At 36.0% G+C, this 14,173-nt stretch overlaps 1 protein-coding gene across 5 annotated transcripts in view; it reads left to right on the top strand.

Annotated features, from left to right (window-relative positions):
• LOC106876652 (uncharacterized) overlaps nt 1-13,861 on the top strand; it is an 87,782-nt gene extending 73,921 nt beyond the window's left edge. For 3 of the 5 annotated variants that reach the window (XR_016244428.1, XR_016244430.1, XR_016244429.1), the window contains exons 7-9: nt 4,992-5,104; nt 8,040-8,295; nt 13,736-13,861. Coding sequence is in view for 2 of the 5 variants with exons in the window: in XM_089363521.1 (XP_089219647.1) it covers nt 4,992-5,104; nt 8,040-8,170 (244 nt within the window). In the remaining 3 variants the exon portion in view is untranslated. Of the gene's footprint in view, nt 1-4,991; nt 5,105-8,039; nt 11,107-13,735 lie in introns of those variants that run through there. The other 2 variants (XM_089363521.1, XM_089363519.1) reach the window with 2 other exon arrangements.
• Nucleotides 13,862-14,173: the final 312 nt, after the last annotated feature.

Raw genomic sequence — 14,173 nt, forward strand, 5'->3', positions numbered from 1 at the left:
TTCACCTTCACCACTGTTGCAACTGTTAATACTCCGTCCATCCACCTCCACCACCATCACCACTATCACCCCACAGTATAAATCTCCATCACCACCACCACTGCCACTGTTTCCATATCTCACCTTCACCTTCACCACGACGACCACCACCACCACTACTGCTGCTGCTGCTTCTTCTCCCACTTTATCTCTCTCTCTCTCTCTTTCTCTCCTCTAACCACCACCCTTAGTTATGACTCATGCATCAGATCTGGTATTTCCTTCATCGATTATTGCAAAACAAAACAAACAAAAAATGCCCCCCAAAAAATAAAATAAAAACAAAAATTGTTAATATGCTGTCCACCCACCCCCGTCCTGCACCTGCCGTTTCCCCTGCCACGTGTGTGTGTGTGAGAGAGAGAGAGAGAGACAGTTCAATGAACCATCTGTAGCTGTGGTACTGCAGTGTGCTGTTGTTGATGCATGTGGTACTTTAAAGTGCACCGAAAAGAAAGGTGGTGGTGGTGGTGGTGGTGACAGTGGTGGCAGTCAAAGGAGACACAGCTGTTAAATTAATGTCATCATCATCGTCGTCCTCCTCATAATCATCGGCACATATCATTATGTATGTTGTTGTTGTTGTTGTTTACCCTATTCCATTTCAGTACCCGGGGGTACTCATGTCGGGTACCCGGGTCAGAAGCATTTATGTATCTGTTACTCGTTTGTTTGTTTGTTTATTCTGAGTCACCGAGGGCCATCGGTTTGTAGTGGACCAGTTACTCAGCTTGTATTTCTTGGGATGAAATGTACAAGGGAGTGTCAGTGGCTCAGTGCAGAGTAAATATCACAAGGGGCTCTCAAGGCTCAGGGAAACTGACAAAAGGAGTGTTGTTTCATCAGGTCAATGCTCCAGCACACGAGTCCTTAGTTTCAATGCTTGCTGTGCATTACTGACCCTGAACTGGCACATGTGCAGCACACAGCACTGGCACATAAGCTTTTTAAGTGGCACTGGCACCTGTAAAGGACAAACCTGGATGTGTAGATGACAGTGGTTTTACTTAGCTGGACGTGTCTCACCAAGGGCAACAAATCTCACCACATCTCCCGGGCCCTTGTCGTTGCATACAAACCATTGTTGGTGGAACCTGGCACTCTTCAGAGAGGAGTTCAGTATTTCTTTCTGCTATAGGCACAAGGCCAGCAATTTCAGGAGAGCGGTGGGGTGAGTCAATCACATCAACCCCAGTGCACAGCTGGTACTTATTTCATCAACTCCGAAAGGGTGTAAAAAGCGAAATCGATCTTGGCAGGATTTGAACTCACAATGTTAAGACGGACGAAACACCATGAAGCGTTTTGTTGTCCAGGATGTTAACGATTCTGCCGTGTTGCTGCTTTGGAGAGAAGCTTGAGATGGAGGAGATGGTTGCTGCAGCTGTTACGGTTGCCATGGGAAACGATGTTTACCAAGTCAGATTGCTAAAAACAGTTGACAGTCATTTGTATCTTGCGTATGGAAGCACAAAGGGGTTTGAAACTGGTAACAAGTTCACACACACACACACATGCACTGACATATGCATGTACATACATACAAGTGCCCTCCACACACGCACACACACACATGCTCGTGCATACATACATACATACATACATACATCCACAAATGTGCCACGTGTGTCGAAAGGATGAAAGACAAAGTCAACCTTGGCGGAATTTGAACTCAGAACGTAACGGCAGACGAAATACCGCTAAGCATTTCGCCCGGTGTGCTAACCACTCTGCCAGCTCACCAGTTTCCCCTCTGATATATGATATTAACAGGGTGGCCACATCAGGACTCCTGTAGCTAAGCAACAACAACAACAACAACTTGCAGGCAAGCTTTCGAGGGATATTCTAAAGACCACTGTGTGTGCGTGTGTACGTGTATGTATGCATGTACATTTGTGTATCTGTCTGTATATATATGCATGTGTGTATATGTGTCGGTGTATTTTTGTATGTACTTTTGTGCGTGACTGTTTGTCTATATTCATATCCATGTGTGTGTGTGTATGTGCATGTGTGCGTGCATGCATGTGTGCGTGCATGTGTGTGCGCGCGCACGTGCTCATTACATGAAAGAAAGACAGCAATTTAATTAAAATGATGAAGTACCAGCCTAAATGAGTTTCATATTGACGAGCCAATAAAGTCGGCCTCTCCATGGCCATTCAACTCGCTAGAAACAACAGCTAAATCTCTCCTTAAACCACAGGCTACTGTCTTTAAAACAGATGTTTGTCAAAAAAATCACACACCCTTCCAAAAAAAGACATGTTGGTCATGGTTGGAATGCTTTTGATACATGTCTGTTCGATCAGGGCTGGGCAGCTTTTGCTACTAAACAGTAATTATGTGTAACTTTTTTTTGCTGTTACTTGTTTCAGTGATTTGACTGTGGTCAGGCTGGGGCACCACCTTAAGGGGTTTTTAGTCAAACAAATCAACCCCAGGACTTATTTCTTTAAGCTTGATATTATTCTGTCATTCTTTTTTGCTGAGTTATGGTTCTGGGTAGACCACATGGTTCAGTCTCACTGCGTGGCATTGTGGGCAAGTGTCTTCTACTCTGGCTTCAGGCTGACCAAAACCTTGTGAATGGATTCCGTAGATGGAAACTGAAAGAAGCCCTCAGGTGTGGCTGTTTGGTAAGAAGCTTGCTTCCCAACCACATGGTTCCAGGTTCAGTCCCACTGCATGGCACCTTGGGAAAGTGTCTTCTAACATAGCCTCGGGCCAACCAAATCCTTGTGAGTGGATTTGGTAGATGGAAACTGAAAGAAGCCCATTATGTGTGTGTGCTTGTGTATATATATTAATGTGTGTTCAACCAGTGTTGGTTTGTTTATGTCCCCCATAACTTAGCAGTTTGGCAAAATATGACTGATGGAATAAGTATCAGGTTCTAAAAGATGAGTACTTAAGTCATTCTTCTTGACTAAACACTTCAAAGCAGTGCTCCAGCATGGCCACAGTCCAATGGACTGAAACAAATAAAAAGGATAAGATAAAAGATTTGACAGGCTTCCACCCAGTTTCCATCTACCAAATCCACTGACAAGGCTTTGGACAGCCTGGGGTTATAATAGAAGACACTTGCCCAAAGTACTATGCAGTGGGATTGAACCTGGAACCATGTGGTTGAGAAGCAAATTTCTTAACCACACAGCCATGCTTATATAGTTTTTTCTTTTTTTTTTCTAATTCGATCCTTTTATAATTAAAATATTATCTTAATGAGTATTAACACGTTTAATCTAATAAGAAAAAATATATTTGTCAATTAATTATAATGAGGTTTTTAATGTGGAAGAGACAGAAATTAAAATTTAGTGATGAATGTTAATTAAATCGCACAAAGGCATAGGGGAGACAACTCTGTGACAAAATTTTAATCAGTTAAAATTTTAATTAATAATATGCAAATTACAGGATTGAAAACCAATTAACTCAAGGGTCAATATTAAATGTATCTGGTCTTTGGTAATCACCGAAGTAAATATGGACTTGTTCCAATCTTGTTATACCTCTTCAGTGAAGCATAAACTTTTCTTGTGCTTATTGAGTGTTAACACTAGTTTAACTGTTGTGATTCGTTAGAATGGCATCCCTAGGTAATGTGGATTATAATTCAACTGAGAAATTCTCCCTATGAAACGTGTCAGTTTTATTAATGCCACTGCTTTACAAGAATTGATTTTTGTTTTGGCTAACAATACAAAATATTATTATTATTATTATTATTATTATTATTATTATTATTATCATCATTATTATCAGTATTATTATTAAGGAGAAACGGTTCTCACCCAGTTGACCAGGCACCCGTGGCTTTTATGGGGTTTTTTTTCCACGAGTAACCTTCAAAGCGCCTCCCCCTATTGGGTGTTTTTACTTGTTATATTATTATCTTCGTTCTGAAATGTTTACACGGCCCTTTTTTTTTTTTTTTTTTTTTTCTTTTTCTTTTGCCAAACCCTTTTGTCTATCAGGTTGTGTTGTCCTCAGGCAGTGAGCTGGCAGAGTCATTGGTTAAAGCGTTGGACAAAATGCCTATCTTTTATATATTCTGGTTCTCTACGTTCAGAGTTCAAATGCTTCATTATCATTGTCAATTAAAAGGATTATGCGTTATGAAAGGAACCTTTGCATGGTCACTCGAACGGCTAGAAATAGCAGTCAAAACTCTCTGAAATTATGATTTCTATTGCTCGAAGGAACTTTGTCTTAGATTCCCTGTTCTCAAATAAGTAAACGATTTTTTAAGTACTAAGGTACGTAACTCTTAGAGTCAAGAGTAGCCTCCCTTTATAGTTTTTTTTATCGGTTTTTGTCTGTTGTTTGAGTGAACTGATCTAAATTTCGAGAAAGAGTAACATCTACCTTCCAGTTGTCCAAATTGCCCTTCTGCCACTGACCTTTACCTGTATCCAAGCAAGGTAATAAATTTTTTCCATGGCTAAACGTGTTTTCGGGGAAGATGGGGAAAGAAACGACACCACTTGTATGACGGTGATGTTCGTTTGCAACCATCACACGATGTCAAGACAAACATACATATACACATGCTTCTTAACACCTACCACATTACAGAATGGAATGGGTGCTTTTTGCATCACACCAACACCTATGCTTTTTACATGGCACCAGCATGGGAGAATATCTTTCATCATAGTGTTTTTGTTTTTGTTTTTGTAATTCTATTCTTCCTCGACATCTTCATTTGAAATTTGAATAAATTTTGCCTTTTTTTAAGCATATGACAACAGAGTGCCAGGTAGAAAAAAACATGAATAAACTTATATGCCCCCACCCCACCTCATCTCAGTATATCAATTCCAATTTCTTTCTATGTTAAATGACATCTTCTCTCTTGTAAAACCCTTTCTACATCATTGATGATTCTCTGCATATTTCAGTCTTGAATTAATCTCAGTCAAATGTTTCTGATTTTCCAGTTCCTCCAAGACATTTGACGAAACTCAGTCACAACTGATAATTTCATGCAAAGACTCCAAACATCTCCTTCCAGTATTCCAGAAATTGAATTTCCAGATTATTTCATCAAAAGGTCAGGAAAGTTTTCCCGTCTTTAAACCTTCAAATCTAAATCTTTCTTTCCTTCTGGTCTTTGATGGCTTTTGAAGGACCCCCCCCCCCTCGAGTTCAGACTGTTAAGCCCCTGACCGAACCATTAAAAAATATCTATGTCCAGTACAAGCTGTGGACACTCAAGAGATGTAGTGGAATCACAGGTAAGCTAACAGAGAAGGTAAGCTCTGTAAGTGACAGCCATGCTGGAGCAGTAAATACAATGAGCGCACCAAAAATAAATTCTCTAATGTGTTTTTTCCTCATTAAAGACAGCAGGAAGTGATTTGAAAGAAATTCAGCTACTATTTCTAGCAAGTCAGTCCACCACATAAAAGCCTCTTTATTATCTCGCTGCTCCATTATACCAGTTTTATGGCGCCATTTGGAGGGTTAATCTCTCATAACCTTGGTGACAGGAGATTAGCAAGGAAAATAACGAAACTAAATGAAAATTTTATTGATTTAATTTACAATTTTTTTATTGTTTTGGGGGGGTTTTTTTTGCTTGCTTAATTTTATTTGTCATTTGCCAAGAATTATTGCTAAAAGTTTTGAAATTTCCAAACAGGCCATTCCTTTGCAGAGAATGGAACAGTCATCATTTATATCTGGCTCGTTATCAAAGATGGGTGTGTCGTTAATCTGGGTTAATTATGTAGCACCATTGAGGAAACGGGTCAAGACATGCATGTGCAATGCTGCTGCAGTCTTTCGCCCGCCCTACTTACTGCAGTCATCTGTTGCATTCGGCCCAGATAAACAAGGAGCTTAATAACACAACAGCTGACTCACCTCCACCCCCATCTCCATCTTCCTCTCTCACCATCACCACCACCCTCTCCCACCTCTCAGCTGTATTGACCTACTATTCTTCTATTGGAAAGCGAGGATCATATATTATTGATTTTTAGGGACGAGTCAGTGGAGTTCTGTATATCAGCAGCCGTGACCTGATTCGTAAGAAGATTAAAAAAAAAAGGGGGTGGGATCACAACATATCAACTGGAAAAGGAAACCAGTGAAGGGGCCCGGTTTATTTTTTGATATATCAAGGGTGTGTCAAGTTGTTGGGAGTTTCCCCTCCTCTCCTCGACAATGGACTCGTCCTGGCATAAATTAACCTGATTTTTCTGCCTGAATCAGCACAAAGTTGGTAAATAATAAACCTGCCGAAATCTGCGCAGATTTGTATCAGATCTGTATAGACATGCAGTAGAAGAAAGAGAAAACAAGAATTTGCAGGATTATTCCAAATGAAAGTGCATGGAAGTTCTAAGGAGAGTCCAAGTTTGGTAAAGGGGATGCCACTTTAGAGAAGAGTTGTCAGATGTCTAAAGTAAATGTAGAAGGTGGAGCTGGTGCTGAGAGATGACAAGTTGGGAAATATGTGAAGTCAGAAAGCATCTCAGGGGACCACCACATCATGAGACCAATCAACTGGGAAAGTCTAAAAGTCTTACTCTATCTATTTCACTGCCCCCCCTCTCTCTCTCTCTCCTCCCTTCTCATTTTATGTCTCTCTTCTTTCTCTCCTCTCTCTCTGTCTTATGTTCTTAACACAGTATCAACTGAAGTCAGCAGCTCTAAATTTTTACTTCTATATATAGATAATATATGTAATGTGTGTGTGTGTATATATATACATGTAGATAGATAGATACATGCATAAGTATATGTGTGTGTGTGTATGTATATATATATATATATATATATATATATATATATATACATTTAGATAGATAGATACATTTAGATAGATAGCTACATGCTAATAAGCTATACTTTTTAATGTTTTTATATATATATAAAAAATATATATATATATATATATATATATATATATATATGTATGTATAACAAATATATATATACATAAAAGAGAAGGAATTTTGTCAGTGAACAGGTCGCGGTCTCAAAGTGACAAAAATATTTTGGCAAATTAAATCTAACGGTTTTTGTGTGTTTCTTAAATGGCTTATAAACACCTTCCATGCTGCAATTGTTTTCGTTCCAGCACACGATCTCAGATCAGGTCGCTTGCTATGCAAGTACATCTCCGGAATGTAAAAATATATTACGAAGGATATATCGTAAACAATTCAAAAATATTTGCGAATGTTTCAGTGCCCAGAACATGCAATCCAAAAAACTTTTTTCATAAAAGAAGAGTGTATAATTGTGAATAAATCACAATTATAACGGGGAGGGTTGCAAAAACCCTTACATGCCTAGAAATAGCAGTCAAAACTGCTATAAAGCCACTATAATCACTCATATTTCCTCAACCGAGCAACATGACATATAGAATTCAAAACTTAAATAAAACTGAACGGTTTGTCCTCTATTGCAATTTCGAAGTTAGGAACCAAAAGTGGATCCATTCTTCTCTTCAGGAGAACCTTCCTGTACATAGAAATTAACACAAAAAACATACCTTGTGGCTTAACATGTATCCCGACCGGCAAGAATGATGTGCCAATGTCTATTTACACAATTCAAATTCTGAATTCAATGTCATGTTCAGTGTTTATAAGAAAAGACCAGTAAATGAAGCTATGGTGAAAACCTGGATATGAAGGAAAAATTGGGTCTTTCTGATTTGGCAGGCGCCACTTGTTTTCTTAACGAAACATTTTCAAACTTGGGACACTGATAGAATGTGTCATATAAAACATCTTTTACTCTTAATGTTATTGAGAAAATTTTATGTTTCTCATGTGACAATAACCAGAACAAACCCTAATTTAATGATTCTGTAGGTTTGAGACAGAATTTAATTTTTTATTTTCAATTTTTTAACATTCCAATTAATTTGTGACTGTTCTAATTAATTTAAGCTGAGTTTCCTCTTCTGCTAATTCCACATGATGGTACCAATGTGAAGATGTTTAGTTCCTTGTTTTATGTTTCAGTGAAAGGAGACAAAAGGAGAATCACAGAAATGGCGGTGGAGACAATGGAAGAGAATATTTTCCTGAGTTATTCTGTGGAACCAACTGAAGGAATCTACTTGAATGACATAAAATGTATTGCAAAGGAATGAATGTTACAGAAGGAGGACCTTTTATTTTGGTGAAATAGCTTCAGGGTTGTAATTTGAACTTGTCAGCTGCAGTTTGGGTGATGGGATACATTCGGGGTTGCATGGAGACAAATTGTCCAGTTCAGGTAATGATCTTACAGTTGTGTTATTGGTTAACATTGCTTAGTTTTTGGGACTGGGCTGGTTTCTCCTAGCATTGCAAGGTTAGTTTTTTTGTTTCACTCCAACAGCTTCAGTGTAACTACAGGGGCTTTGGGGTATAGAATTTTTGTTGTGACTGAATATCCCAAGAAGGAGGGGTTTCAGTCACCTACCCAGCTGTTCCTTTGTGCCAGGAGCAAACAACATGTTGCCAGAAGTGGGGTTCATCATCATCATCGTTTAAGGTTCGCTTCCCATGCTAGCATGGGTTGGATGGTTTGACTGAGGACTGGCAAGCCAGAAGGCTGCACCAGGCTCCAATCTGATCTGGCAAAGTTTCTAAAGCTGGATGCCCTTCCTAATGCCAACCACTCCAAAAGTGTAGTGGGTGCTTTTTACATGCCACCAGGATGGGTGCCAGTCAGGCGGCAGTGGCATCGGGTTGTGGACATTAAAATGGTGGAACTTCCATGCAGGTGCTATGTAAAAAGCATTGGTGTTGGCAGTCATAAAAAGCACCCAGTACACCTTGTAAAGTGGTTGGCAGCAGGAAGAGCATCCAGCCGTAGAAACTATGCCAAGGCAGACGACTGGAGCCTTGCCAGCATGGAAAACAGATGTTAAATGATGATGATGATGATGAACCATCAGCTGACTTCAAAGGCCAGAAGGGGCCGTGTATTGGGGACCTTGTGTCTCAATGTGGATGGCAGTCAGGTAATTGCAATGGAAAAAGTGGCCAGATGATCCGACAGGTAACTGAGAGACAATTACACTTTGCTAACGAGGCGATTTGGACATTAACAACAAAGATGCAATTAACAAAGTGCAATCAGCTCTAACAACAACAACAACAACAACAACAATCACAAACATTTTTTTGACTTTATTGTTTCTTTAACTTGGTTTTTTTTTTCTTTTCTTGTTTTTTTTTGTTTTGTTTTCCTGATGCACTTTAGAATTAGATAGAACAGACAAACCAAAGAGATCAGTAATGGTATTGGAACCAGTAATAACTAGTTACTGTGGCTGGGTAGGTGAATGTGTGAGTGTGGTCGTGGGGGTGGGGTGGGTTCAGAAACAAAACACTGGGAGTTGGGGGTGGGGTTTGTTGTTGTTGTTTTTGCGATGTAAAGCCCAGCGTTTCAAAGTGGTGATGTGTTCTTGTATTATTATTATTATTATTATTATTATTATTGTGATTTTGGTTTAACTGTCAGGACGCTTACTACAAAATATTCTTCTGCAGCAAATTGGTGCAGCTGAACAATGGACAACCAGACTAATGAAATATTTTTTTTTTTTCGTTTTCAAAAGATGTCCGACAACTATTTTTGTAGTTGCTATTTGTTAAACATGTAAAAAAAAAAAGGATAAAAACTGCCAATATCATAGTAGTAGTAGTAGTAGTAGTAGTAGTTTTGATGACAACCTGATTAAATAGTGAAGGCATTTGTAGAATGGTAACATGGAAAAGGTCTGAGAAAGAGAGAGAGAGAGAGAGGGGCAAGAGCAACAGAATCGGGCTTACAAATTAATTATTTCAGCTAAAAGGGACGAAGATGAATGCCTAGAATTTAGCAACATCAACCCTACGGTGTGACATTGCTTCCAGCTTCTGTAAAGGTCTCTCAGGTGAATTCTTCCGCCAGAGGTGGAAAGGTAGACTCCACCCTCCTCCACCTCATAACCGTTTTTCAGGGTTTCCAAAACCATGGGGAAGAAGGGACCGAGTGATCCCCAGGCCATACCTCTTAACCTGGCCTGTATGCTTGTAAGGGAGTAGGTTCTGCTAAGGGCACTGAAGGGTCAAACGGTAGCATTAAACCAGACAAGAGATTAAGTCTGCCACTCTCAGACAAAGACAGATCCTTTAACAAGCTTCCACACAGTTTCCATTGTCTACCAAATTTTTTGTTCACAAGGCTTTGGCTGACCTGAAATCTATGGTAATAGACCTTTACCCAGGGTGCCACACAGTAGGACCTGAACCTGAAACCATGGTTGCAAAAGTGAACTTCACCACAGAACCATGCCTGCTGTATACATTAATTAATATGAGATAATTTGATAATTAATTAATATGATATAATTGGATTAATTGAAGTAAATGTAATTTTGGTAGAGTTTGGAGAATATGAAATCTGTACTTTTGTTGTTTGGGGCAAATTATGAGTATGATCGAGAAAATGGTAACTGATCTCGTGGCACTTAATGATCTTAGATCAGTGATACTGGTTGTTTAAATAATTGATCACTGGATCACACACACACACACACACACACACACACACACACACACACACAAAAAGTGTTGCTGTCTCTCATTTTAACGAAGATTTTTCAAGAACATCAAAAGGAAGAAAAAAAAAAAAAAAATGAATATTTTTCGATTAGTGTTTCATGGTTTTAGTGTTTTGATGTTTAGAAAATGGGATTTAGGATTATCAACAAACACAGGACGTGTCTGACAGATTTAGGCATCGACTGTCACATATTGCCTTTGGCTAATTAAAAAAAAAAAAACACATTTCACAAACTTAATTAAACACTTAAAATATTAACAGATTTCAGTCTTAACCCAAGACCCCCTCCCTCCCTCCCTCCCTCCCCACTGGTTCTATGATAAAGATAGAAACTTTGCTTAAAAAGTTATCTAAATTAAAACCATCCATTAAATTTTTCAAGTTCATTCATGTTCCAAACACCAACTTAATAATGACAGGGTTCTTTTCACTAAATTCTTCATCATTTTCAAAATTAATTCAAACAAAGGCAGTGTTTTCCAACAGAAGTATGGTAACAAAAGGGTTAAAGTGATCTAAATTTAAACCTTTCATCAAAATTTCCAAGTTCATTTATGTTCCAAACACCAACTTAATAACGACAAGGCTATTTTACTAAATTCTTCATCATTTTCACAATTACTTGAAACAAAAGGGCCATGTATTTCAACAGACATCTCGTAAAAAAAAAAAGGGGGGGTGGTTAAGAACTCAAGAAGGCTGGTTGACATGTTCTGCTAGTATTCAGAGGGGCTGGCAAGGTGTAGCCTATTTTCGATTTACTATTATCAGTATATTTTTTTTTAATTAATTAATTGTACAATTCACAAGCTGCAACCAGGTACAAGGTTTCAAAAGAATGAAAAACTTCATGTATATATATATATATATATATATATATATGTATATATATATATATATATATTATATCAGTTATAAAAATGAGAGGAAAAAACAATAACATAATAACATTAATACAACTGTTGTCATTATGTTTTACAAGCTGGAGAAATATTTTCAGATGTTTTTTTTGTTTTTTTAAAGTATAAATTATAAATCTTAAGTTTAGAAAAAAATGGGAAAAAAAAAATGCTAACATCACTTTTACAAATCAAAAAAAAAAACTGACTCCGTTCTATATCAATTGAAAAGGGGTTTGTTTGTTTATTGTTTTGGTATATTTTTTTTTTAATATTATTTTTAAGTAAAATGTGAGGTGAACAGGAAAGAAAGGCTCTTAAAATATAAAGGGTCGATCACTCCCTTGTGTACTTACAGGCACTGAAGGTTGTTAATCCAACGCACATCATCATCATCATCATAATCATCACAATCATGAATTTGTCTACAACATTGACATGTCTCCAACATTGTAAATCAATGCTTTCTTTTTTTCTTTTTTTTTTTTAAATCTGTTTTAAAAGTTAAAAGAATTATTTTTATTTGTACAGCAGATGTTTTTTTTTTCTTTTCACGTACTGCTGTTACATAAGACATTTTTTGTAAAAAAAAAAAAAAAACCCACCCTGTTTGTTTTGTTTTTTAATTTTTTTTTTTTTCCTCTTTCGAGTTAGTCCATCACATAATAAAGGTTTGTGAAGTTTCTATAAAAAAAAAAAAAAAAAAGGGGGTCAAATGTCAGCAAAGAATGAAAAGGCTTGCTTCATTGAACACAACAGGATTTCCCTGCATTTTTCTGTCTAGTAGTTGATATAATTAAATGTAAGCGACATCTTTAGCCCAGATATGTCACATCAATTAGGACATTCTAACACATCTAATTATAATTAGGAACAAGTTTGTTATTTATTAAAAAAAATTGAATAATGATTTATAAAACAAAAAAAAAAAAACAATTTCAGTAATTATGGTTAGACAATTTTTTTGGTTTTTCTGTTGTTTTTTAATTAAATTGTGAAGTGTTTCATTAAAAAGTGCTTTCAATATTTTGGCTTGTTTAAGAAATCTTAAGATGTCAAAAGTGATTTTTTTCTTTTGATTAAAAAAAAATGTTGGATTCTAGAAAAAAAATTAATTGGTGATTAAATAATTAATAATTGCATTGAAAAATCCATAAATGTGGGAAAATGTGAGTATTTTTAGAGGAAATTTTCTTCTGTTTGAAGATGTGTATCTATGTTACTTACTAATTAATCCTACAGTTACTATAGCCATCATTATAGGGATTTAGATTGTGTATAAATTAACAGTGGAAGCCAGCTGGTTGCAGTTTCAATACTGGCTTACAGTTTTGCTTTGTTTTGTTTTTTAATCTACATAAACATCATAGCCATTCATGCATGAAGAAAAGAATAAAAGTTGGGTTTTTTTTTTTATATTTATTATGAAATACAAGAATTTCTGTGTAAAATATCTAAAAGATAGCATTTCTCTAAAGTACGGAGTGTGTGAGAAATAACAAGAGTTAAGGGTTTGAAATAGTTTTTAAATATTTAATTTAGCTCTAAAAGTAAACTGAAGAATAGAAAAATTGTTTTGAGTGACAAGAAATAAGTGGTTCTTATAAATAATAGGTCTGAAATGAAAATAACAAATAATAATAATAATTAAAAAAAAAGGGTTATTTTACAATATATAGTAAGTTTTGTGTAATTCCCTCCCCCATAAAAAGTTTGGTTGGAAGGAGATTAAAGGCAGCACAGTTATCAAAGAAACAATAGGAAAATGTCTCCAGTGAAACTGGCAGTCATTGGGGACCTAAGTTCAAACTGATAGCCATTTTCACTTCAGTTCAAATTCCAATTTCAACCATTTTTATTCTTTTTTTTATTATTATTTTCAATTAATTTTTTTTTTTTTTTGCATGTTTTTCTTCTTTTCTGAAAATATTGGAAATGTTTAATTTTTAACATTTTTTTCTTGTAAAATTTGTTTTAAAATTTATAAATTAAGCAAGGTGATATTTTCAAATAACATACAAAAAATTTTAAATATTGTTTTTTATTGTTTTTTTTTAATGAAAGTGATTATTATTAATATTAGTATTATTATCATTATTATTATTATTAATTTTTTATTTTGTTTAAAGACTTTTTTTCTTTTTGCTTTTTGTTTTTCTAAAACTGTCACTCAAAATCTTAATATCCCCCTCTTGCACGATACTGTTTCATGTTTCCAGGCACAACCCAGACCCTGTCACGATTTCACAGATACATCATCACTTTTTGAGGAAAAAAAAATTAATTAATTAAATAAAACAAAGAAAAAAATGGAAAATAATTCACCAATTTGCTTCACATTCAGGTGAATTAAAAATCTTATTTAAAACTAAATTATTTTGATTAACAATATTTGATTTTAAAAAAGGGGGGAAAAAAAGAGAGAAACATCATAATAAATATTCATAAATAATTTGGAGAAGAAGGAAGAAAATATCTTTGAAAGATTTTCACAAAATTTCAGTTGGAGATACTTGGCATGTTATATAAACCTGCCAATTTAGTGTCTCATAAAGCATGAAACTATAAGTGGCTCTTTTGTAATTGATTATATATATATATATATATATATATATATATATACACACACACATTTGGGTTCATATATACTTATATAT

Source organism: Octopus bimaculoides, chromosome 15, assembly GCF_046866305.1.
Source record: "Octopus bimaculoides isolate indiv1 chromosome 15, ASM4686630v1, whole genome shotgun sequence".
Taxonomy (NCBI): Eukaryota; Metazoa; Mollusca; class Cephalopoda; order Octopoda; family Octopodidae; genus Octopus; species Octopus bimaculoides.